This window comes from Callithrix jacchus, chromosome 2 (genome assembly GCF_049354715.1).
Source record: "Callithrix jacchus isolate 240 chromosome 2, calJac240_pri, whole genome shotgun sequence".
NCBI lineage: Eukaryota > Metazoa > Chordata > Mammalia > Primates > Cebidae > Callithrix > Callithrix jacchus.
The window spans coordinates 57,515,336-57,540,372 of record NC_133503.1 but is presented as its reverse complement, the minus strand read 5'-3'; the positions used below and the strand labels follow the sequence as shown (position 1 = coordinate 57,540,372).

The 25,037-nt window shown below is 54.7% G+C and overlaps 1 protein-coding gene across 4 annotated transcripts in view; it reads right to left on the bottom strand.

Annotated features, from left to right (window-relative positions):
• INTS1 (integrator complex subunit 1) overlaps nucleotides 1–5,557 on the bottom strand; it is a 33,133-nt gene extending 27,576 nt beyond the window's left edge. For all 4 annotated transcript variants that reach the window (XM_035289811.3, XM_035289813.3, XM_035289812.3 and 1 more), the window contains exons 1-7: nucleotides 5,497–5,557; nucleotides 5,071–5,169; nucleotides 4,064–4,354; nucleotides 1,002–1,198; nucleotides 715–852; nucleotides 283–442; nucleotides 82–187 (exon numbers count right to left, since the gene is read on the bottom strand). In XM_035289811.3, the coding sequence (XP_035145702.3) occupies nucleotides 82–187; nucleotides 283–442; nucleotides 715–852; nucleotides 1,002–1,198; nucleotides 4,064–4,354; nucleotides 5,071–5,128 (950 nt within the window). In that variant the 5' untranslated portion in view covers nucleotides 5,129–5,169; nucleotides 5,497–5,557. The remainder of the gene's footprint in view (nucleotides 1–81; nucleotides 188–282; nucleotides 443–714; nucleotides 853–1,001; nucleotides 1,199–4,063; nucleotides 4,355–5,070; nucleotides 5,170–5,496) is intronic.
• Between the last annotated feature and the right edge of the window lie 19,480 nt (nucleotides 5,558–25,037).

Below are 25,037 nucleotides of genomic sequence, written 5' to 3'. Positions count from 1 at the left end.
GAGTGGGGAGCGGGGAGGGAGGAAGGTGGCCCCAAGGCACCCACCCCCACCATGCCCGGGCCCAGATGGGCATACAACTACCTGGGCATGAGCTGGCCCTCCTGCTCGGGGCTCAGCTTCTCCTCCGCGATCAGCAACTCTGTCTGGCTGTCCTCCTCCTCCGTGAGGGAGGGGTGCGGGCTGCTCCCTGCAGACCATAGAGAGTGCCCCATGCATCGCCTTCCATCCCTCCCCTGCTGTGGGATTGGACGCTTGCCCTCTCCAGCCAGCCATGTTTCTTACCTGCGCCCAGGTCGCCCGCACCTCGGCCTGCCTCCCCCTGCAGCAGCACGCTCCTGGGGGGCATCCTGGTGTTGAAGGCCGTCTGGATGTTGTCCACAAATGTCTTACAATGAGGGCTGTCCACCCAGATCCGCTCCCCCAGGGAATCCTCGATGTACACCTGTGCAGGAGCCATGCCCTCAGCCCTGAGCCCAGCCGGACAACCAGGCTGGGGAAGGCCTGCCTGCTGCCCAGGGACGGGGTGCCCAGGCTGCCCTCTCCAGCTTCTGTGTGCAGTAGGACCACACCATGACCCGCCAGGACTGTCAGACACAGACCTCTGGAGAGAACACACTTCTTCTGCCTTTCTTCCACCCCTGCCCCATCCCATGGTGCTCTGTTCTCTTCACTACCAGAGCTGCAACCTCACTAGCCCTGGGAGAGGCCACTCACCTTGACAAAGATCTCAGGCCAGTTCTCGTCTTCCTCATAGGCAGCCATGAGGAGGTTACAGGCCAGCACAGACACCAGGCTATTCCCCTTGGCCTTGAAGTTGATGGAGGCGTCCCGCCGCAGGAGACTACAAAGAGCCTGGCAGGGAAGGCGAATGTCATGTGGGATCCTTGCTGGCCCCAGAGGCAAAGTTGGCATGGGACGGGCGGGGACACTTAAGAGGGAAGTGAGGAGGAATGCTGAGCAAACCGGTCCTGCCTGCCTCCCACCAGGGGCCCAGTTCAAACCTCGATGACGCCCTCGGTGGCAAAGATATTGGGCTTGATCTTGGCCAGGTACATGAGGCTCAGGTAGAGGGTGCTGTCGGGCTTGGCCCGGGTGACCTTCAGCTGCTTCACAGCCCCGCACAGCACGCCCTCGATCCTGTCGTCATTGCCCTCCAGCTCGGCTGCCTCGATCTCATCCAGCAGTACCGTGGGCAGCACTGGCCAGAGCAGGCGGCACGGTCAGAGCGGGGCCAGGGCAGGGCTGCCCCAAAGCCATGCAACACCAGGTAGACCACAGGGAACCCAGGGTGCTTAGGGTCAGCCCCACCAGGGACAGAAAGAGCTCCCACAGGAAACAAGGATCCCCACCCCTGAGGGCGCAGAGCAGATGGTCTCCTCAACACAAAGACAGGCTGCCTCAAAGGCCTCGGCACTAGCCCGCCAGCCGCTCCAGCCTGGCTCCACAGAGGCCCGCATGACTACCCCAGAGGCCACAGACAGACATTTCTCAGTAAGGTGGTCCACTGCAGCCTCGCTTTTTGCAAAACACAGCTCCGCCTGGTGGCTCCTTTCTCACTGTGGACTGCGGCACAGCCGCCCACTCCTCCACACCCACCCTGGCTCCGGGCTCCAGCATGCCCTTCTTCCTACTTTTCCTCCCTCTTTCCATGGGGGCTTAGCTCACGACCTCCCTCCAGACAAGCACCTACCCCTCCCTCACCCTCTGAGAAGCACCAGGGCCAGTACATACCTTTCCTAACGTCATCCTCCTCTGTTTAATTGGAGGAGGTTTTCTAATTTTCATTCTGATTCTTCTTTGACCCAAGAGTTTTTCAGTACTGTGTTTTTAAAATATCCACACATGCCCAGGTGAGGTGGCTCACGCCTGTAATCCCAGCACTTTGGGAGGCTGAGGTGGGAGGATCACCTGAGGTCAGGAGTTCAAGCCCAGCCTGGCCAACTTATAGTAAAACCCTGTCTCTACTAAAAATAAAAAAATTAGCCAGGCATGGTGGTACAGGCCAGTACTTCCAGCTACTTGGGAGACTGAGGCAGGAGAATCACCTGAACCCAGGAGGCGCAGGTTGAAGTGAGCCCAGATCGTACCATTGCACTCCCGCCTGGGTGACACAGTGAGACTCTGTTTCAAAAAAATAAAAAACTAGGCCAGGTGCGGTGGCTCACACCTGTAATCCCAGCACTTTGGGAGGCTGAGGCAGGTGGATTGTCTGAGGCCCAGAGTTCGAGACCAGCCTGACCAACATGGATAAACCTCTACTAAAAAAGAACTACAAAGTTAGCCAGGCATGGTGGCGCAGGCCTGTAATCCCAGCTGCTCAGAAGGCTGAGGCAGAATTGTTTGTACCCAGGAGGCAGAGGTTGCAGTGAGCCATTGTGCCACTGCACTCCAGCCAAGGCAACAAGAGAGATACTTTGTCTCAAAATAAATACGCGCGCGCACACACACACACACACACACACACACACACACACACGCGGACAGGTGTTCTGATCCACCTTAACTCCACCTGGGGCTAAGACCTTGAGGAAAAATCCTGACACACTGAGATAAGCAGGTGGGACAGGGGGACGGCCTAGGAGGGGATCCAAATACAGATACCACAAATGGCTGGATGCAGCTGTCTCTCCGTTTTGCTGAGAATACTTAATATTGTAGTGATCTACCACTCAGAATATGCTTTTCATAACCATATCTTCTTTCAACTTCAAAATCTCCTTTCTACAGGAAGTGGTCCAGGAAAGAAAAGAACAGAACAGAACTGAGCAGCCGGGGCCGAGAACCCAGGCCAGGGTGAAGCCTATGGTCTCTGTCTTCACTTTCAATCCTCACCAGCACCTGGAGAGCTGCCCAGGGACAGGCCTCACATGGGAGGTCTGAGGCTTGACCTCCTAAAGCAGTTCTTCATCTGTGCCCTCCTGGGCCATTTGCCCCCAGGGCTCCCTGATGCCAAATGAATCCAGCACAAACACTGTCTGTAGTGCCCAGCCTCGGCTCTCACTAGTGTGTTCTGCCCAAGCCAGGCCAGGCCTCCATCCCCTGGGCACATTCCTCTCTCTGCTTGGCACCTCCCTTTCCTGCCTGCCCCAGTTTCATCACCCTGCCCGTGTTTCCTGGCCCAAGTTCACACCACAACTCCCTGCCAGGCCTCCTCCCCCCAGGCCCTCAGGGATTCCATATTTTGAGCCTTCACTGGACTCACTCACAGGTTTGCACTGTAGCACCCAGGTCCCTCCCTGAGGGCAAGGCCACAGCCCAGAAGTCCCCTGGGCCCTGCCTAGCACAAAACTCAGTAATCAGGGGTGGCGTAGCTTGAACAGACACCTCACTACCAAAGTCACCAGGATGCTTATTCTTTTTGCTACAAAAGAAATTATCCAAAATAAATGCTCCTATAAAAACAGAACACTGCAGACAAGGCTTGCTGGGGTGGTGTGACAGCTGCCAGTGAGACTCCCCGGGGAGTCATGGTGCCTTTAAAAACGGTCGTTGGGAAAATGGCGCAGAGAAGCAAGGGTGATTCTAGACACACAGTTAAAGGTGTTTCTGAGAGCAACGGGATCATGGTGAAGTTTACCTTTCCCCTTGACATCTACTGTTCTGCTGCTTTTCAACTGCAAGCAGGGAGGGGATCAACTCTTCCCTGTTGGTAACCAGGAGGGAAGGAGAAACAAAGTGCAATCACCTCCGCTCAGGATGAGAGAGGAACACACCAGGATGCGCATCCTTAAGAACACACACCTGGGCTGTCACAGCGCACAGTTTACCCCCTAGGCTCAGACAGTGTCTGTCACAAAGTAGGTGCCCAACAGATACATGAGACCATAAGACAAACAAGTGAAGAGGTTGTGACCGGCTTCTCAAAGGGCAGCCACCAGCAGCCCAGGACACAGAACACACTTGGGGTAAAGGCAACTACGTGACAGCACTTCCAAGAACAAGTCACACACATCCACTCTCCCAGGGGACCCTGGCCATATGGGTGGCGCTGGGCCTGGAGGTGGCCTTCCATGAACACCTGATGGACGGACATGGTGAGGGGCAAAGTCCAGAGACTCATTACCTTCAATTGGCACCACAGATGGTTCTTTAATCGACGGAGAAATGGCTCGTTTTTCTGCCACTGCAGCCTCAGCCAGGCGCCCCAGGGCACTCAGCGGGGGTGTAGAGGAGAGTTTGGGGCGTTTGGTGAGGCCGGTAAGGGCCGAGGCACCAGACAACGCAGCTGCCGCATCCCGCTTGCGCTCGGAAGGTAGGCCAGAAGGGGCTGGCTTCAGCAGGGTGGATGCCGTTTTCGATTCATTGGCCTGACCCTTTGAGCCCAGAGCAATGAAGTCTCCGGGGGGAGGGTGCCCTGCAGGGAAGGGAAAGAGAAAACCTGGTGCGTTCACAACACCCAAGGTGGAAAAAGCCTGACTCCACCCTCCTGTCATCTCAGAGGGGATTAAACAAGGGTTAGAGGAGGCAAGGAAGAAGCCAGAGGTCACTCAGCAGCCAACAGCAGAGGTGCCACCAGCAGGATGGGAACAGGTGGCAGTGTACAGTTACCCAGTGCTAAACACAAGCCCGGCCATCTCTAGCCTATTCCAGTCAGTGTGCTGAGTGCCGCCTGAGTTTCTGCAATAGGTGCGATTACTCTTACTTTACAGGGGAGAAAGGACACAGAGAGGTTAAGCGATGTGCCCAGCGTCACACAGCAGGTGAGTGTCAAAGCCCGGAGGATCTGAGCCGACAGTCTGGCTGCAAACCCCTTGCTCTTAACGCTATGCTATGCTGCCTGCTGCCTCCTGCCTCCTGCCTCCCGCCTGGGGAACCCCTTCCACGACACCCTTCCACTACTGTCGGCAGCCTTGCAACTCAGCCTGAAACGAGATCACTAGAATCCCGGAGAAAGTCGCCGCTGTCCCGAGCCTCGCAGGGACTCCCAGAGCCGCTGAGGACCGAGGGTAGTGTTTCCAGACCCAATTCCCGGGAACAGCCGCGGCTGCGGAACACCCTGGCGAAAGGCCGGCTTCACGGCAGCTGAGAGCCCCAAAGACCCGCGGCTGCAGAGCCGGTAGGGCGACGCACCTGAGGGTTTGGCCGCGGCGCTGGGCCGGCGCACCGTGGTGGGCTTGGCCCGGTTCATCCTGCCCCGTCCCTCGCGGTTCCCGTTGGCTGCGGCGTCACCTGAGGAGGAGCCAGCACGCGGTCATTCATTCATTCATTCATTCGCTCGCTCGCTCGCTCATTTGCTTCCCTACCGCATGGGGCCTGCGCCTGGGCCTGGGCCTGAGCCCCAGAGACAGTGGTCCCGTGCCCGCCCGGCGGGGCGATGCTGCAGGGACCCCGCCTCCCAGCCGCCCGGGAGCGGTTCAGTCAGGCCGCAGCAGGCGGCGCAGACACTGGGCTGGGGCGGCAGAACCAGGAGGGACAGCCCCGAGGCCGGGAAGGGGATCCGAGAGAACCAGGTGCTCGCCCCGCAATGAGGGAGCGCCCAGGCCGCAGCCCACTTACTTCAGACCCATAGCGACCGGAGGCCCACCACCACCACCCCGCTACCCCGGAACCGGAAACTGATCTCGCCGCACTTGAGGACCCGACTTTCGGAACAACCGGAAGCAAAACAGCGCGGCGGGAAACCGGACCAGGGGACTGGCGCGAGACTCCCGGCGCCGGCCTGGTGCCTCGAGCACCCCCTGGTGGCGGGAGGCGGGCTGGCCGGCTCTGCGTGCACGTGGTCCGGTCCAGGTGGGTCCGCGGCGCGGGGCGGGCGCCGGCCTCCTCCCCATGTGCAGTTGGGGCTGGCCTTGGGAAGGGACACACTCGAAGACCCACAGCGGGAGGTGTGGCGTCAGGGATCCGCGGAGGTGTCAAGTGGAAAGTTCTGCACGCCCCAGGGGGCAGGGACGGTGGCAGTCGGGGCGCAGGCACTGGGGAGGGGGCGCAGCCCAGGGGGGCCCCCGGGAAGAGGCTCCGTCTCAAATAATAATAATAATAGCTTTATTGAGATAGAATTCTTTTCCACAAAATTCATCCTTTCTCTCTTTTTTTTTTTTTAAAAAAGGGGTTTCACCATATTGGTCAAGCTGGTCTTGAACTTCCGACCTCAGGTGATCCACCCGCCTTGGCCTCCAAAGTGTTTGGATTACCGGCGTGAGCCACCACGCCCGACCTTTTTTTTTTTTTTTTTTTTTTTTTTTGAGACAGAGTCTTGCTCTGTCGCCCAGGCTGGAGTGCAGGGGCGGGATCTCGGCTCGCTGGAACTTCCACCTCCCAGGTTCAAGCGATTCTCCTCCCTCAGCCTCCCGAGTAGCTGGGATTATAGGGGCCGGCCACCACGCCCCGCTAATTTTTTTGTATTTTCAGTAGAGACTGTTTCCCCGTGTTAGCCAGCCTGGTCTCGAACTTCTGACCGCAGGTGATCCGCCTTCCTCTATCTCCCTAAGTGCTGGGATTATAGGCATGAGCCACCGCGCTTGCTCCCCACCTTTTAATTTTTTTAAATAGATGAAACACTGATGGGAGCAAAAATCAAAAGACACAAAAGATCATACACTTGCCGGGTGCGGTGCTCACTCCTGTAATCTCAGCACTTTGGGAGGCCAAGCTTGGCAGGAGGATCACTTGAGTTCAAGACCAGCCTGGGCAACATAGAAAGACCCCATCTCTACAAAATAAAAATAAAAATTAGCTGAGCATGGTGGTGTGAACCTCTTAATCCCAGTCCTTTGGGAGGCCAAAGTGGAAGGACCACTTGAACCTAGGAGTCAAAGACCAGCATGGGCAACATAGTGAGACCTTATCTCTACAAAAAAATCAAAAATAAATTAGCCAGGCATGCTGGTGCACACCTATGGTCCCAGCTACTCAGGAGGCTGAGGTAGTAGGATCTCTTCAGCCTGGTAGGTCAGGGCTGCAGTGAACTATGTTGGTGCTACTACACTCCAGCCTGGGCAACAGAGCCAGACCCCATCTTAAAAAAAAAAACAGGATCACCCAAAGGGTCAAAGGTCTCCCTGATCCCCTGAGCCGCCAGTCCGTCCCCTGTTCTGATTTGTGCCCATCTTCCCATACGCGTTCAGACAGCCCCCACCCGTGTGCCTCCCTCTGCCTCATCACCCTGCAATTAGCAAGCACATGGCTCCTCTTTTCTGCACTTGGCTTTTTCCACTTCACCACATCTCGGAGCTCTGTTCCCAGCAGGGCACTGACTGGAACCCTGCCCTGCCACAGAGGGAGGCCTAGGCGTCCCTTGCCCGGCGTCCCCAAACTCATCCAGATATGGCAAGGAGGAGATGGTATCCTTGCGCTCCTAAAGTTGGGCGTGGCCATTCAGATGTGGCCTCAGGCTCGTGGCCCCAGGCTGCAGCCTGAGAGCAGCTGTGTGACCAGCCAAGGTCTCTTCACACTGCTGCAGGCCTCAGCTGGGTCCCTACAAGACCCCAAGGGCTCCAGGGCCCTGTGTGGGCAGCCAGGCCGGAAGGAAATGACCATGGTGCCCATGGGAGAATAGGCCGGTCAGACAAGGATCCCTGTGGCCCCAGCCGGGGGCTGTGCAACTTCATCCGTCCGCCATGTCTCCATCTGTCCCTCAGGGTAACTCTCTAAGGTGGAGCGGAGATCCGATGAGGTCACGCTTCCTCCTCCTCTCTCCTGAACAGGAGCAGCCTGAGCAGAACTTCCTCCGTCCACCTGCCTCCCCTCACCTCTGACCAGCATCCCTGCCCCTACATGTGGGGCCTGTGCCTCCGGCAAATGCCCTCACCCGGGCCCAGGCCGGAACCTCAGGGTCAACCTTGACGACCTCCTCTCCCTCCCCCTCTTCCCCCTACCTCTCCTCCCCATCCCCTTCACTTCTCATTTCCCCTCTCCTCCCTCCCTCCCCCTCCTCCCCTCCTCTCCCTCCTCCCCTTTCTCCCTCCCCTCTCTCTACCTCCACCTCCTCTTCCTTTTTCTCAAAAAACTCAGGAGTCAACCTTGACCACTTCCTCTCCCTTCTCTTCCTCCTCTTCTTCCTCTTCCTCTTTCTCTACAAACTCAGGGGTCAATCTTGACCACCTCCTCCCCCTTCTCTTCCTCCTCCTCCTCCTCCCCATCCTTCTTTCTCTACAAACTCAGAAGTCAACCTTGACCACCGCTTCTCCCTTCTCTTTCTCCTTCTCTTTCTCCTTCTCTTTCCCCTCTTCTTCCTCCTCCCGCTCCCCCACCTCTTCTTGAAAACGGCTTATTTGAGTTATAGTTGATGTCTGATACACTGCAGATGTGTAAAAGGTGCATGCTGATGCGTGTTGACATTCGCACGCACCTGTGGCCCCATCTCTTCCAACCACAACACGAACGTTCCCAAACCACCCCTGCCTTGTCCCTAGGCAACCAGAGGTCCACATTCTGTCCCTGGAGAGGTGCAGTTCGCTCTTCTGGAGTTTGTGTGAATGGAAGCACACAGCCCTGGCGGGCTGCACTCTGCGTAATGATTCTCTGACTCACTGCAGTGCTGCCTGCACTGGAGGCTTCTGTCTGTTGCTGAGTGGAGCCTGCTGGGTGGATTCCAGATTCCAGCAGTGTCTCCTCCTCGGATGGCCTGGGCAGGACAGCGGGTGGTCCGTCATCCTGGGAGTGTACATGGTCCACCTTGCATCTTTGTCGGCAGCTCCCCGATACGTGATGATAGGCATTTTCTCATCTGTCTTTTGGCCATATGTATATCTGCATTATTGGTGTCTGTTCAAATTGTTTGCTCACTTTTTAAAAAATTTTTTTAGATTTTTTTTTTTTTTACACATTTGGTCCCCTCCCCCATTTGCTCACTTTTTAAAAATATTTTTTGTTAGAAATTTAATTTTTAGGCTGGGCGCAGTGGCTAATGCCTGTAATCCCAGCACTTTGGGAGGCTGAGGTGGGCAGATCACCTGAGGTCAGGAGTTTGAGACCAGCTTTGCCAACATGGTAAACCCCATGTCTTCTAAAATTACAAAAATTAGCTGGGCATGGTGGCGGGCACCTGTAGTCCCAGCTACTTCGGAGGCTGAGGTAGGAGAATCACTTGAACCCGGGAGGTGGAGGTAGCAGTGAGCCAAGATCATGCCACTGCACTCCAGCCTGGGCGATAGAGGGAGACTGCCTCAAAACAACAACAATAACAACAAGAAATCATCAGATGTTCCTCCCCCACTCAGAATTCTCCAAATACTGTGTATCACCTGAAAAGTGAAATAAACACCTGTGGTTGTTTCCCATAACAGCTCTTACACAGCACCACACACTTGGTGGCTTAAAGCCACAGGAATGTCCTCTCTGGCAGATCGGAAGCCTGAAGTCACAGCTGTGCTCACTCCAAGGGCTCTAGGGGAGAACCTTTCCTACCCCGACTGGCTCCTGGGGGCTCCAGGGGTCTTTGGCTCGTGGCCACATCCCTCCAGCCTCCACCGCTGTCTCCATGTGGCCGTTTTCTCTCTGTGTCTCTGTGCCTCGTGAGGACACCTGCTGAGGGATTTGAGGCCCACCCACATCCAGGGTGAGCTCATCTCAAGATCTTGACCTTTATTAGGGCTGCATAGTAGTGGCTCACGCCTATAATCCCAGCACTTTGGAAGGCTGATGGGGGCAGATCACTTGAGGTCAGAAGTTCAAGACTAGCCTGCCCAAACATGGTGAAACTCCATCTCAACTAAAAGTACAAAATTAGCCAAGCATGGTGGTGTGCACCTGTAATCCCAGCTACTCGGGAAGCTGAGGCAGGAGAAGGCTGGGAGGAATCTGGGAGAAGGCTGCAGTGAGCTGAGATTGCACCACTGCACTCCAACCTGGGTGACAGAGACTCCATCTCAAAAAAAAAAAACGTCTTTACCTTCATTATATCTGCAAAGTCTCCCCAATGCCACCCCACCCCACCCCACCCCTCAGCCTTCTCACCATTTCTGGAAGGTGCCTGCCTTTCCACATGCTATTCCCTGTGCCCAGAATCTCCCCAGCTGGTCCTGGGGCTCCCTGTCCACCCCATCCTGGCCTTCACTGGAGTGGCCTCCTTCCCTGGATCAATAACTGATGCCCCAGCCCCCACCACCTGGATGTCACCTTCATGTCTTTTTGTTTTTGAGATGGAGTCCGGCTCTGTTGCCCAGGCTGGAGTACAGTGGCGCGATCTCAGGTCACTGCCTCCACCTCCTGGGTTCAAGCAATTCTCCTGCCCTGGCCCCTTAGTAGCTGGGATTACAGGCAGCTGCCATCACACCCGGCTAACTTTTTTTTGAGATAGAGTCTTGCTCTGTTGCCCAGGCTGGAGTGCAGTGGCGTGATCTGCCCACTGCAACCTCCACTTCCTGGGTTCAAGCAATTATTCCACCTCAGCCCCCAGCAGTAGCTCAGATTACAGGCATGCACCACTAAGCCCAGCTAATTTTTGTATTTTTAGTAGAGACAGGGTCTTGCCATGTTGTTCAGGCTGGTCTCAAACTCCTGTCCTCAGGTGATCCACACGTTGGCCTCCCAAAGTGCTGGGATTACAGGTGTGAGCCACCGTGCCCAGTTCTTCCTTCATGTCCTTCCTTCCTTCCTTCCTTCCTTCCTTCCTTCCTTCCTTCCTTCCTTCCTTCCTTCCTTTTCTCTCTCTTTCTTTCCCTCTCTCCCTCCCTTCCTTCCTTCCTAGATGGAGTCTTGCTCTATTGCTAGGCTGGAGTGCAGTGGTGTGATCTTGGTTCACTGCAACCTTCGCCTCCAAGGTTCAAGCGACTGTCCTGCCTCAGCCTCCTGAGTAGCTGGGACTACAGGCATGCGCCACCACACCCAGCTAATTTTGTATTTTTAGTAGAGTAAGGGTTTCACCACGTTGGCCAGGATGGTCTCAACCTATTGACCTTGTGATCCACCTTCCTCAGCCTCCCAAAGTGGCTGGGATTACAGGTGTGAGCCACCCCACCCAGCCCTTTCTTCATGTCTTTAAAAAAAATGTTTTAGAAACAGGGTCTTGCTCTGTTACCCAGGCTGGAATGCAGTGGTGTGATCATGGCTCACTGCAACTTCAAACTCCTGGGCTCAAGTGATCCTCCCACCGCAGCCTCCTGAGTAGCGGGGACCAGAAGTGCATGCCCACCCCTGGATGGTCTTTTCCCTGTCTCCCTGCCTGACAGAGTCACCAGCTGAGCCTGGTCTACCTGGTCCCTGCTGGGTCCAGGGCGGCTCGCCATATACACTGAGTGCCATTGGGCAGGTGAGCTATGCCTGTGATCTCCGTGGCGGGAGGAAGCCACGGCTCTTAGGAGAGCTGAGCCTCAGCCCGGAGGGTCACGGTCGGGCGGGCCAGCCCAAGCCTCTGACTCCCACTTTCCTGGGATCCTCTTCCACCTGGACAGGTGACCTTGTCCCAGCAGGACCTGATCTTGTGACCTGGCTGGTGTGGCAGGTTTGGCCTCCACGGCCCCCCCATGACCCACCAGCACCAGGGACTGGGGCGGCTGGCAGGGTTGGGATGGGGGGAGGGGAGCAGAAGCCCGAGTCAGGCCCAAGAGGAGATGGGCACGGCGGGCAGCCTACAGCTGCGTGTGGCTAAACTGCCCCATGCCAGGAAGCAGCTGCTGCTCTCTCTACAGCCCAGGCCTAGACTAGGAGCTCCAGCCTCCCCTCCTGGGCCAAGTGTCCTCAGCGCAGAGTCGGCCTGGTCTTCCGGTTACACACAGGAGTCCTCTCGGGGAGCTTGCTGTTGTTCCCACGTGACCCGCATCCTGGGGCCCCAGCCTTGGCCCCTTCCTGAACCTCCCCGAAGCCTTCCTTCCCCATCCACCCCAGGCTAGCCCTTCCGAGGAACCTGGGCTCCCACTTTCCCTTCCACTCCCTGGCTGGAACCCCTAGCCTTGTATGGGGCTCCCATAGAGTGCAGTCCCAAAGACAGAGCCACATCAAGAATCCCACCTCACCTGGGGGTCAGTCAGGCCACTTCACCACACTGAGATTCGGGACAGCTGGCCCACTGCAAGAGCTCAGCCTTCACTGGCCACCACCTCAAGCCTCCAATGGCTGGGAGAGCTTGGACCTCACTGGCCACTGCGCCGAGACTCGGGATACCTGTCTCCTGGGGCAGAGCTCAGATCCTTTGGCTTCCAAGAGCAGGGCCCAATCCCGGTTCCACCCCCAGGATGCTCGGGAGAGAGGTGAACTGCCAGAGAATCGGGAGCCATGAGGAAGGGGAAGAACTTTGGGAGGCCCAGGCCCTAAAATGTCTGCCGTGGCCTGCTTTGGATCTCAGGCTCTCCCCTCTTCTCCTCTCCTCCCTCGGTGGAAGTCGCCCCTCCTGTGTCTGCCAGCCCTGTCCTTTAGACCCACCCCTCAAACCTCCAGGTTCCATTGTCCCTTCCCAGGCCGGTGCGCTCATGGCCCCTTCTTTGTGAGCTCCCTCCCAGGGCCCCTCAGGCCAGCTCCAGGGCCTCCTATAACACAAACATGCCCCTCTGTGCCTCAATTTCCCTCCTGCATCCAAGCCCCCTAACCGCCCCACTTTGAGTCCCAGAGCCCCAAGCCTTATCTCCGCAACTCCACTTCCCCACTGTCCACCTGCCTCTCTTCTCACTCCAGCCCCAGGCATTTTCCTGAAACAGGCAGTGCTCTGAGGACACCAGTGGCTCCCCGGTGTCCCGTGGCCATACTGAGTACCTGTGCTTTGTGCCGTTGCGCTCTGTGACATGTCTGTCCTGATTCTCTTTTTTTAAATTTAGAGACAGGGTCTGGCTCTGTGGTCCAGGCTGGAGTGCAGTGACATGATCACTGCTCACTGCAGCTTCGGCCTCCTGGGCTCACATGATCTTTCCACCCCTGCCTCCTGAGCAGCTGTGGCCATAGGCACGTACCACCATGCCTGGCTAATCTTGATCTTTTTTGGTAGAGTCAAGCTGTCACTATGTTGCCCAGGCTGGTCTTGAACTCCTGGGCTTAAGCAATCCACCTGCCTTGGTCTCCCAGAGTGCTGGGATGACAGGAGTGAGCCACTGCACCCGGCCCAGGTATTATTCCTGTCTTTTTGAGACAGGGTGGCTGGAGTGCAGTGGTACAATCTCGGCTCACTGCAACCTCTGCCTTCCAGGTTCAAGTGATTCTCCTGCCTCAACCTCCTGAGTAACTGGGATTACAGGTGTGCGCCACCACACCTGGCTAATCTTTGTAATTTTAATAGAGAAGGGTTTTGCCATGTTGGTCAGGCTGGTCTCAAACTCCTGGCCTCAAGTGATCCATCTGACTCAGCCTCCCAGAATTCTGGGATTACAGACGTGAGCCACCGCGCCCAGCCTCATTCTTTACAGGAAAACGAGTGAGGAGGGTGGGATGGGGCAGGAAGAAGCCAGACAAAGGTGTGCTCCATGGATGCCTCCACTTGACCAGGAGCTCTCTCCTGCCTGAGGCTGGGGGCTGCCCTGGGAGCATGTGTCAGGCGCTGGCAGGGTGGTGCCCACCCCCAGCCCAGACCATTCTCTGGAGAAGAGGCAGCCCGAGGCTGTTCACTGACGCTGGCTGCAGCTGTGGGGCCTGTGTGCCACCTGCTCAGGGAGTCTGCTCGCCCACAGTATCCACTGCATGCACTATTTTGTTTTGTTTTGTTTTTACATTTTGCAGGTGAGGAAATTTAGAGAACTATGGAGGGAGAACGGCTGTGCCCCAAACCCAGGATGGCTCTGGCCTCCAGGGCCTCAGGCACCATGGCAAAAAAAGGCCCAGGGAGATTGTTTGTTTGAGACGGAGTTTTGCTCTTATTGCTCAGGCTGGAGTGCAGTATATGATCTCGGCTCACTGCAACCTCCACCTCCCAGGTTCAAGTGATTCTCCTGCCTCAGCCTCCTGAGTAGCTGGGGTTACAGGCATGCACCACCATGCCCAGCTAATTTTGTATTTTTAGTAGAGATTTTCTCCATGTTGGCCAGGCTGGTCTTGACCTCCTGATCTCAGGTGATCCGCCCGCCTTGGCCTCCCAAAGTGCTGGGATTACAGGCATGAACCACCACACCCAGCCCGCTCAGGGAGATGTATCCGGTGTTGAGTTCTGGCGCCTGGCTCACTGGCTGCGTGGTGTTGGGGAGATTATCTCTTTGTGCCTCAGTTCACCCACCAGGAAAATGGGCACGGCAGATGTCCCCCTCTCCTGGGGCCTCGGAGGGGCCTCAGTGAGAACTGGCGGGGTCGGCGGCTGCCACAGTCACTGGGAGTAGGTGCTGAGGGCCAGGAATGGATTGAGAGAGTTCGAGTTCCTCTGAATGACAAATGACCACAGGGTGCCTGGGGGGCTGGCTGCCTCCCAGCCACCCTGCCCACTAAATTTAGAAACTGCCTCATCCACACTGGAAGCTCCTGAGCCCAGTGACAAGTGTCAAAGCTGTGAGTCAGCAGTTACGAGGACGTCGATGCCCGTGGGGGCAGCTCGGAGCCCATCAACATGCCAGCGGAGGTTGTGTTCTCCGTTAAAGAACTTTCTTCTATGGAGGTTTCAGGCTGGATTCTGCCAAGAAGATCCCTTGCAGCAGGACCCTCTGGCAGCTCAGGAGGTGACAGGTGGCCCCTTGTGGGCTGGCGTCCAGCCGAGCTGATGCCTGGGTATCCCAGGCCAGAAACCAACCCTTTGGGGGCTGGCGTTCAAGAACCCACTGGGCACGAGCCTCCCAACCTATGCAGACCCCAGCCAGCAAGCAGAAGATCCGGGGGTGGGGAGGGCAGCTTCTGGCTGGAGACGGGGAAATGCTTTCCAACAATTGTCTGAAAATAGCACGGCCGGCTCACGAGGAAATGAGTCCTCGTCATGGGGAGGGGGAGGCTGGAGCAGGAAGACTGTGGGACAGGGAGGGTGCCCAAGGCCTCTGACCCCAAGGGACCCAAGTCCTTCCGCTTCTCACCCCTGACATCCCCGACGTCCAGGAGAACTCGGCGTAGAATGCCGCCCTGGGCTGCAGGTGCTCACTCTCAAATTCACTGCCAGGAGGAAAAGTTGATGCTGCTGAGGGCACTTCCTCCCACGCTTGGAGGTGCTGGGCAAAGAAGTGGCTGGGGCAGGAGACATGGCAGTTCCATCTGGCACCTGCGCACTTCTCTTCAGGGCTACCCTTCCCTAAGCCTCAGTTTCCCTTTCTGTTCAATGAGAGGTAAGCTGCTCTGGAAGGCCCACCACACACTGATGACCCGGGATTCCGCAGCCCCCACTCTGAAGACCCCCAGAGTGAGCTCCCACCCCTCCAGGATTCAAGCTTCTTGCTGCCTTTGGCCAGGTCTGTAACTGAGTTCAGGCTGCTGGACTATGGGCTCTGGAGGCAGAGACAAATGCACTCAACATTTTTCTAACTGTGGTTTAGAAAAGTTTTCTGGCTGTGGTTTCCCCATCTTTGAAAAATCGTAAATAGCAGATGCAGTGGCTCACACCTGTCATCCCAGCACTTTGGGAGGCTGAGGCAGGAGGATTCCTTGAGCCCAGGAGTTTGAGACCAGCCTGGGCAACATGGCAAAACCCCATCTCTACAAAACACAAAAACAAAAATGAGCTGGGCGTGATGGCGTGCACCTGTAGTCCCAACTACTACTAGCAAGGCTGAGGTGGGTGGATCGCTTGAGCCTGGGAGGTTGAGGCTGCAGCAAGCTGAGATTGTGCCATGGCACTCCAGCCTGGGCAATAGTATGAGATCCTGTCTCCAAAAAGAAAAGAAAGAAAAATCATGATGATGCCAAATGTTCTTGTCAGTCATGAAGTGTAGGGCAGACGGAAGCTGCGTGCCCTTGGAGTATGGGGAGGGGCCTGGAATCCCTGCTGGGCTCAGCGACAGGGAACTCACTGGGTTCTGGGGAATGAAGTTTGAGAACCAGTGCAATGGCGGGAGGGAATTGAGGAGCAGGGACTTGCATGGGCCCAGCCAGCTCCTCACCTTCCTTGTACTGTCTCCCTGGAGAGACTAAGGCCCTGGAGGGGTGTTGAGGCTTTTTTATTTTTAAATATAATTTTTGTTTTGGGGATAGAGTCTTGCTCTTGTCACCAAGGCTGGAGTGCAGTGGTGCGATTTCAGCTCACTGCAACCTCCACCTCCTGGGTTTAAATGATTCTCCTGCCTTCTGAGTAGCTGGGATTACAGGCACGTGCCACCATGCCCGGCTAATTCTTGTATTTTTAGTAGAGACGGGGTTTTACCATGTTGGCCGGGCTGGTCTCGAACTTTTGACCTCAAGTGATCTGCCCACCTTGACCTCCCAAAGTGCTGGGATTACAGGCGTGAGCCACCCTGCCTGGCATAATATAAAAATTTTAAAAAACTGGAGACAGTGTTTACCATGTTGCCTTTTCTGGTCTGGAACTGTGGGCTCTGGGTTTGAGCGATCCGCCCACCTCAGCCTCCCCAAGTGTGGGGATTACAGGCATGAGTCATGGTGCCATCCTAGGCTTTTTATTTATTTGTTTGTTTCTGCCATTTGGTGATGGAAGCTTCTGGAGGCACCTTGTGAGCAGTGGTGGAGAGAGGAGGGCAGAGGTCAACAGCGTGGGCTGGGAGAGCTGAAGGTCACAGCCGACATCCATTGGGGCTGTGTGGGGAGGCTCCCCTGGAGGGCAGTGACCAACAGCCTGAGCTCCAGCCCCTGTGCCCCTGTCTCCTCCCCTCTCCCTTCCTAGGCTGAGTGGAGCCAGGTGGGCGGCACCTGAGCCATGAACTCATCCCGCTGGCCCTTTCAAAAATCAGGGCAGTCCTGATTTTTGATCTTGTGTCCCACTGTCCCCATAAACCGCGAAAATCTCCCCAACACTGCGGGGAGTTGCACAGGATTTGTTTCCTCATTTGGACTTGTCCAAGTTTTCTGCAATGAGCTGATACATTATATTTGAAATTAGAAAAATAACCTCATGAACTTTTCTTAAAAAAATGTCCCAGACATTCCAACCCATGTCCTAATCGCAGTTCCCAGATGGCTTTTTTTTTGAGTTATGCCACAACAAACTCACACCAGATCATGTGTCCTGACTTTTGGCTCAGAAATTACAGTCCGGGACAGAGCTTCCCAGGTTGGGTTGCTGTAATGTGACATTCCCAGGCTGGGGAACCACCAGGGTAGGGAGAAGAGTCCTGGCTCTCCAGGAATTCAGACTCCAAGTGCAAATCAGCATTTGTTATCATAAGGTTTATTTACAATGGCCATTGGCCACGACCTCTCAGACCTCTCATGGTTCTGGCTTGACTGGATGAGCCTGAGCCGCATGGTTCTTACCCCGGGGGCGCTTCCGTCCTGCGGCTGCAGAGGACACAGCTGGGGCTTGCGTACATCATGACTTCCTGCCTCACACATTCCTGCTTAGTACCGGCTGCAGGCTGGGACCTGACAGGAGGGTCTAGAGGTGGCGTGGACGTCCTCACACGGTGCTCTTGCTTCCAAGGGAAGAGGCCCTGGGAACAGTGAATATCTTCGTATTGCTGTGTTATCACACAGTATAACAAAAAAATGCAAGCCAGGTGCAGTGGTTTGTACCTGTAACCCCAGCATTTTGGGAGGCCATTGTGGGGGAATCACTTGAGCCCAGGAGTTTGAGACCAGCCTGGCCAGCATAGCAAGACCCCATCTCTATTAAAAAATTATTTTTATAGATAGGTAAGGTTTTGTTCTGGGCTGCCGGCATAAGGAATTTCCTGAGTGGCAGGAATGTCTTTTGTTATAACAAGCCACCTATCTGAGTTTCTGCTAATGAGGTGACTTAAGGTGGGGTCCTAGATAGCTCCAGGCTGGGGGCTGCTCACCAGAGGAACCAATCGTATGATTATTGTTCTTATTTTAAATAGAGACAAGGTCTGGCTTTGTCGCCCAAGATGCATAATCATGGCTCACTGCAACTCCTGGACTCAAAAACAGTGCATTCCCGCCCCAGCCTCCCAAGTAGCTGGGACCACAGGTGTGCACAGCCACACTTGCCTGTTTTATTTATTTATTAGATGGAGTTTCACTGTTGTCACCCAGACTGGTAGCATGATCTCAGCTCACTGCAACCTCTGCCACCCTGGATTTAAGAGATTCTCTTGCCTCAGCCTTCCAAGTAGCTGGGATTACAGGTGCCCACCACCATGCCTGGCTAATTTTTGTGTTTTTAGCAGAGACAGGGTTTCGCCATGTTGGCGTGTGAGCCACCATCCCTCACTCCTAATGGTTTTTTTTTTTAATTTAAATTTTTTGTAGAGATGGAGTCTTGCTAGGTTGCCTTGGCTGGTCTCTAAGGGCCTGAAGCAATGCTCCTGCTTGGGCCTCCCAAAGTGCTAGGATTGCAGGTGAGAGCCATCGCACCTGGTCGCCATGTGATTCTTGAGTTGGAACCTTCACCTCACTCCAGCTACCCACTCCCAAAGGAGCTGGGGATAGAGTTAAATCACACCGGCCAGTGGTTTAACAAATCATAGGTATGTCATGAGACCTAGATACTGAACTCAGAACTACAGGGCTCAGGGCTCAGGGAGCTTCTTTTCATTCCTTTTTTTTTTAAGATGGAGTCTTGCTCTGTCACCGAGGCTGGAGTATGGTGGTGCGATCTCAGCTCACTGCAACCTCTACTACCCAGGTTCGAGTAATTCTTATGGCTAAATGTCCAGAGTAGCTGAGACTACAGGTGCACACCGCCACACCTGGCTAATTTTTGTATTCTTTGTAGAGATGAGGTTTCACTACATCACCCAGGCTAGCCTTCTGGGTGCACAGTGCTCCTGGGTTCAAGTGCTCCGCCTGCCTCAGCCTCCCAAAGTGCTGGGGTTACAGGTGTGAGCCACCATGCCCAGCCACGGGGAGCTTCTGAGCTGTGTCGTGGTGCTGGTAGGCAAAGCTCCTGGAGAGGGCATGGGGGCCTGTGTAGCCCACTTCCCTGCCTTATGTGGTAAGTCCACGTGGCTTGTCCTGAGTTGTACCCCTTATAATAAACTCTAATCATCAGGAAACCATGAATTGTTCTATGAGAGTGAATTATCACACCGGATAATGAGTGGGAGGTCATGGGAAGCCCCATGTTTGTTGTCAGCCGAACAAAGGCCCTCAGCCCCATCCCGAAGCTACCTGGGGGTCACACCTTAAGTAGCCTGGGACCCCATGTGTGGCTGGCAGCTAAAGTGAGGACGGTGTTGGGGGACCGAGTGCTTAACCTGTGGGTTCCATATTAACTCCAGGTAGTGACTTGCAGCACACCAGTTGGTGTTGGCTGTCATGGTTAATTTTACATCAGCTTGATGGGGCTAAGGGATACCAGACAGATGGTATAACAGTCTTTTTTTTTTTTTTTTTTTTTTTTAGATAAGGTCTTGCTCTGTTACCTAGGCAACAGAGATTACAGGGATGCAATCATAGCTTACTGCAGCCTCGACCTCCTGGGCTCAAGCGATCCTCCCACTTTGCCCTCTTGAGTAGATAGCTAGGACCACAGGCATGCACCACTATACCCAGCTAATTTCTTGATACATTTTTTTTTTGGATGGAGTCTCAATGTGTCCACTCAGGCTGGAGTGCTATGGCTTGATCTCGGCTCACTGCAGCCTCCGCCTCCCCAGTTCAAGCAATTCTCCTGCCTCAGCCTCCTGAGTAGCTGGGATTACAAGCATGTACCACCATGCCAGGCTAAATTTTGTATTTTTAGTAGAGATGGGGTTTCACCATGTTGGCCAGGCTGGTCCTGAACTACTGACTTCAAGTAATCCACCCTCCTTGGCCTCCCAAATGCTGGGATTACAGGCATGAGCCACTTCACCCAGCGATTTTTTGATCTTTTTAAGAGATGGGGTCTCTTTATGTTGCCCAAGCTGGTCTTAACCTCCCGGGCTCAAGCAGTTCTCCTGCCTCAGCCTCCCAAAGTGCTGGGATTACAGGTGCTAGCCACTGTATCCAGCCTAAAACATTCTTTCCTGATGTGTCCATGAGGGTATCTCCGGGGAAATCAGCACTGGATCAGTGGATCCAGGAGCCCCCTCCCCAGTGAGAGCAGGCACCATCCAATCCACAGAGGGTCTAACTGGAAAAAAAGGCAGAGGAAGGCTGAATTTTCTCTCCCTCCTTTCTTCTCCCCTTCTCCTGCCCTTGGACATTAGAGCTGCTGGTTCTTGGGCCTCTGGATCTGGAACTGTCTCCAGTTCCCCCTCGGGCCTTCATCCTCAGACTGAGATTTCCACTATTGCCTCCCCTGGCTCCCAGGCCTTTGGGTGCAGGTGAATTTCATCAGCAGTGTTCTGGGATCTCTGGATTGCAGATGGACTACGTGAGACAATTCCTCATAATACATCTCCTGACATCCCTCTCTCTACGTCCTATTGGTTCTGTTTTTCTGGAGACCTCTGACTAATGCAGTTGGCATTTGGAAAAATCAAGCAATTGCCTTTCATGACCCACGTCCCATGACATCATCTCCATTGTCCTTTGCTGGCCAAGGCTGTCGTAAGCCAGACCAGGTTCACGGAGAGAGGGCCTGACTTGGCCTCTTGCTGGAAGAGTGGTGAAGTCACCATAATGAGAACACGAGGGACGGGAGAGATTGCTACAGCCCTCTCTGGAAGATGCCACGTGTGACATCATGAAAGATGACTTGGCTGTGGACAACTGCGAAAGTCTGGGAATGAGGCACCTCTCCCTGGTGATGGACACCTGGGTGGTTTCAGTTTGGGGCGATGATGAACAAGGCTAGGACAAGCCCGATTTCACCTGCACACATTTCTGGGGGCCATGTTCCTGGCTCTCTGGTCCTCCTGGGAGAATTCAAAGCTGATGTACTGGTCCATTCTCACACGGCTAATAAAGACATACCTTGGCTGGGCACAGTAGCTCATCCTGTAATCCCAGAACTTTGGGAGGCCAAGGTGGGTGGATCACTTGAGGTCAGAAGTTGGAGACCAGTATGGCCAACATGGAGAAACCCTGTCTCTACTAAAAACACAAAAAGATATGGTGATGGGCACCCACTACTGTAACCCCCACTACTCAGGAGGCTGATGCAGGAGAATCGCTTGAACCTGGGAGGCAGGCATTGCAGTGAGCTGAGATCATGCTATTGCACTCTAGCCAGGGCAACAAGAGTGAAACTCTGTCTTAAAAATAAATAAATAAACAAACAAACAAATAAATAAAATAAATTAGCCAGTCATGGTTAGTCCCAGTTACTCAGGAGGCTTAGGCAGGAGAATCACTTGAACCCACGAGGTCGAGGCTGCAGTGAGCCATGATTGTGCCACTGCACTTTACCCTGGTCAACAGAATGAGACCCTGTCCTTCTAAATAAAAAATAAAAAAAATTAGGCAGTCCTGGTGGCGAGCATCTGTAGTCCCAGTTACACAGGAGGCTGAGTGGGAGGATCACTTGAGCCAAGGAGGTTGAAGCTGCCATGAGCTGTGATCATGCCACAGCACTCCCGTGCACTCCAGCCTGGGTGACAGAGCAAGAATCTCACTCAAAAAAAGAAACCCAAAACAAACAAAACCAAAATATTTTAACCTGGGTAGTTTATAAGCTACAGAAATCTAATGCACACAGGTCTGGAGGTTGGGAAGTCCAAGACCAAGGTACCAGCAGATTTGGTGCTCAGCAAGGGCACAGTCCTCATGGAAGGAGGGCGCCTTCCTGCTGTGTCCTCACAGGGCAGAACAGGGAAGCAGTTTCCCCAAGACTCTCCACCCAGACCAGTCTCTCCAGTCCATTCATGAAGGTGGAGGCCTCATGATCTGACCACCTCACAGACGCCCCACAACTTAATACCACATTGGAGACAGGCTTTCAACATGTGAACTTATAAGGGGCCAGGTGTGGTGGTACACACCTGTAATCCCTGCTACTTGGGAGGCTGATGCACAAGAATTGTTTGAACCCAGGAGGCAGAGGTTGCAGTGAGCAGAGATCACACCACTACACTGCAGCCTGGGCAACAGAGTGAGATTCTGTCTCAATTAATAACTAAATAAGGCCAGGCGTGGTGGCTCAGGCCTATAGTCCCAGCTAGTTGGGAGGCTGAGGCACAAGAATTGTTTGAACCCAGAATGCAGAGGTTGCAGTGAGCCGTGATTGTGCCATTGCACTCCAACCTGGGTGACAGAGCAAGACTCTGTCTCAAGAAAAAAAAAAAAACTTGAATTTTGGGGAACACATTCAGACCACAGCAATGGGCAAGGAGGAGCCCATTCGACACTGAGAAGGAGGGGCTCTGGCTAAACTGCATTAGCGGGATTCTTGCTAAAACCTGACAACGCGGAGCTGAATCAGGAAGCCCAAAAGTCAGGACCCAGTTGAGAAAGCCAGAGGCTGGGTGAGGTGGCTCACACCTGTAATCCCAGCACTTTGGGAGGCTGAGGCAGGTGGATCACCTGACTGATGTCAGGAGTTCGAGACCAGCCTGGCCAACACAGCAAAACCCTGTCTCTATTAAAAATATGAAAAATAAGGCCAAGATCAGTGGCTCACAACTGTAATCCCAGCACTTTGGGAGGCCAAGGCAGCGGATCACAAGGTCAAGAGATCAAGACCATCCTGGCCAATGTGGTGAAACCCCGTCTCTACTAAAAAATACAAAAAAAAAATTAGCCGGGTGTGGTGGTGTGCGCCTGTAGTTCCAGCTACTCGGGAGGCTGAGGCAGGAGAATCGCTTGAACCCAAGAAGTGGAGGTTGCAGTGAACGGAGATTGCATCACTGCACTCCAGCCTAGGTGACAGAGTAATAATCCGTAAAAAAAGAGAGACGGGAAGGGAAGGGAAAGGGAAAGGGAAAGAGGGAAAGGACGGAGAGAGAGAAGGAAAGAAAGAAGGAAAAAAGAAAGGGAGGCCGGGTGAGGGGGCTCACACCCATAATTCCAGCACTTTGGGAGGCTGAGGCGGGCAGATCACCTGAGTTCAGGAGTTCGAGACCAGCCTGGCCAACATGGCAAAACCCTATCTCTACTAAAAACACAAAATTAGCCAGTCATGGTGGCCCATGCCTGTACTCAGGAGGCTGAGGCACAAGAATTATTTAAACCTGGGAGGAGGCAACTGGGGAGGCTGAGGCAGGAGAATTGCTTGAACCTGGGAGGTGGAGGTTGCAGTGAGCAGAGATGGCATCACTGCACTCCGGGAGAGAGAACTGTGGTCACCTCTCCCACCACTGGTTTCCGTGACAGCCAAGGATGCAGGAAGCTGCCCCCAGAGGCCAAGTCACCACTGGGTGGGAACTACTGTTTTTTTGTTTGGTTTGAGGTTTTTTGTTTTTTTTTTGGAGACAGGGTCTCGTTCTGTCACCGAGGCTGGAGTGCAATGGCGCCATCCCAGCTCACTGCAGCCTTAACTTCATGTGATCCTGTGATCCTCCCACCTGTCTCCTGAGTAGCTGGGATTTCAGGCGTGCACCACCACATCCAGCTAACTTTTGTATTTTTAGTAGAGACGGGGTTTTGCCACATTGATCAGGCTAGTCTTGAACTCCCGACCTCAGGTGATGTGCCTGCCTTGGCCTCCCACAGTGCTAGGTGTGAGCCACCATGCCCGGCCAGTCTTTTCATTTGAGAACACTTGCAGTTTACAAAGAACCTCCCCATGTCTGGCCCTCAAGTGGATCCTGTTCCTATTTTAGGGATGAGGAGGAGGCTCAGGGGTGGCTGCCATGCCCCCAGGCCTTGCAGCAAGGCACGTGGAGAAGCACTGGGAAGTTAGATCCTGCCTCTTCCCTCTCTGGGGCCCTTTGCACCTCTTCCAGATTTGACATGCACGGGGACCCTTCTTCCCTCTGCTCCCCTCACAGGCAGAGGTCCTCAGCCATCCTGACAGCCCAGCCTATCGCTGCTTTCTGGGAGGAGTCTGACTGCTGGGACCCAGCGGGGCTCCCACACTCCTGGGAGGGCCTTCGGTCAGGTGGAACCTTCCAAGGGCACAGCACTGACTCAGCCGCACCCAGGATGGCCCTGAGTGCCCAGGTGTGCCAGGTCAAGGTGCTGCCCTGCCTCTGTGGAGAGAGTCCCTGAGGTTCGAGCAGGTCACATCTTCTCTCCTCCTCATGGTGGGCAGGGAGTGCTGGACATGGATGGGCCCCACTGAGCCCTGCAGTCGTGCAGAGAAGCGTGTGCCATGCCTGTGGCAATCAGCAAGCATCCGCCTGTAGAGCCTGCCCCTTCCTGAGGCATTGGGTGCAGACACTGGACCCCCTTCAGTTCCCAGGGAGCACACTGGACTTCCCGAGCTGAGGGTGGGATGTGGCAGGGGACCCTGAAGCCCAGCCTGTTCCAGGCTCCAGTCCCTGCTTTTCTGGGGTCTGAGTCCCGGGGAGAGAGTCTGTGGGGATGCTGAGGGTAGAACTGCTGGGGACCACCTCCCACCCTTCACGCCCAGGGCTCCTGCCTGTCTCCTCCCCTCAGCAGAATTGATCCTGGTGGCCTCTCTGTCCCTCCCGTTCCCCAACTTCAGTTGGGACCACCCGAGTCCCCCTGGTTACCCTCCATGCCTCCAACTCTCAGGAATCTCAGGAAGAAGTGGGGGTAGGAGAGACCCCACCCCTCCCAGGGCATCCCGGGCTCTTGGTACGATTGGACTCATCTCCCTGGGAGCAATGAGACCTCAACCTCCCAAGCAGCTGGGACTATAAGTGCGTGCCACTATGCCTGGCTAATTTTTAAATATTTTATAGATATGAGTCTTGCCACATCTCTCTGCACCTCCAGGGTCCCAGGGCAGGCTCTGCTCTATATTCTAGTCCCAGCACCCCGACGGTTACACGGCTCTTTCCAGGACAAACAGGGACAGTCTGGGCATAACCAAAACTGCCTCTCACATAAAGCCGTAATAACAGGGACATTCACCAAGGCACAGGGCAAAGGTCTGCACAGCCCCTCAGAACCTCAACCCACACAACCACTTTGTGTTCCTTCCGCTTTTTCACTTTACATTTAATTGTATAGTTTCGAACAGGTGAGATACGTGGCCTGACAGCAGCCAAAAGTGCAAAAAACGAGTTTTCCAAAGAACACTGGCCTCACCCTGCCCCACCCACCCTGCCAAACGCCCCTGTTTCTACTGGCTTTTCTTTTTATTTTTTTAGAGGCAGGGTCTCGCTCTGTTGTGCAGGATGGAGTGTAATGGCACAGTCTTAGCT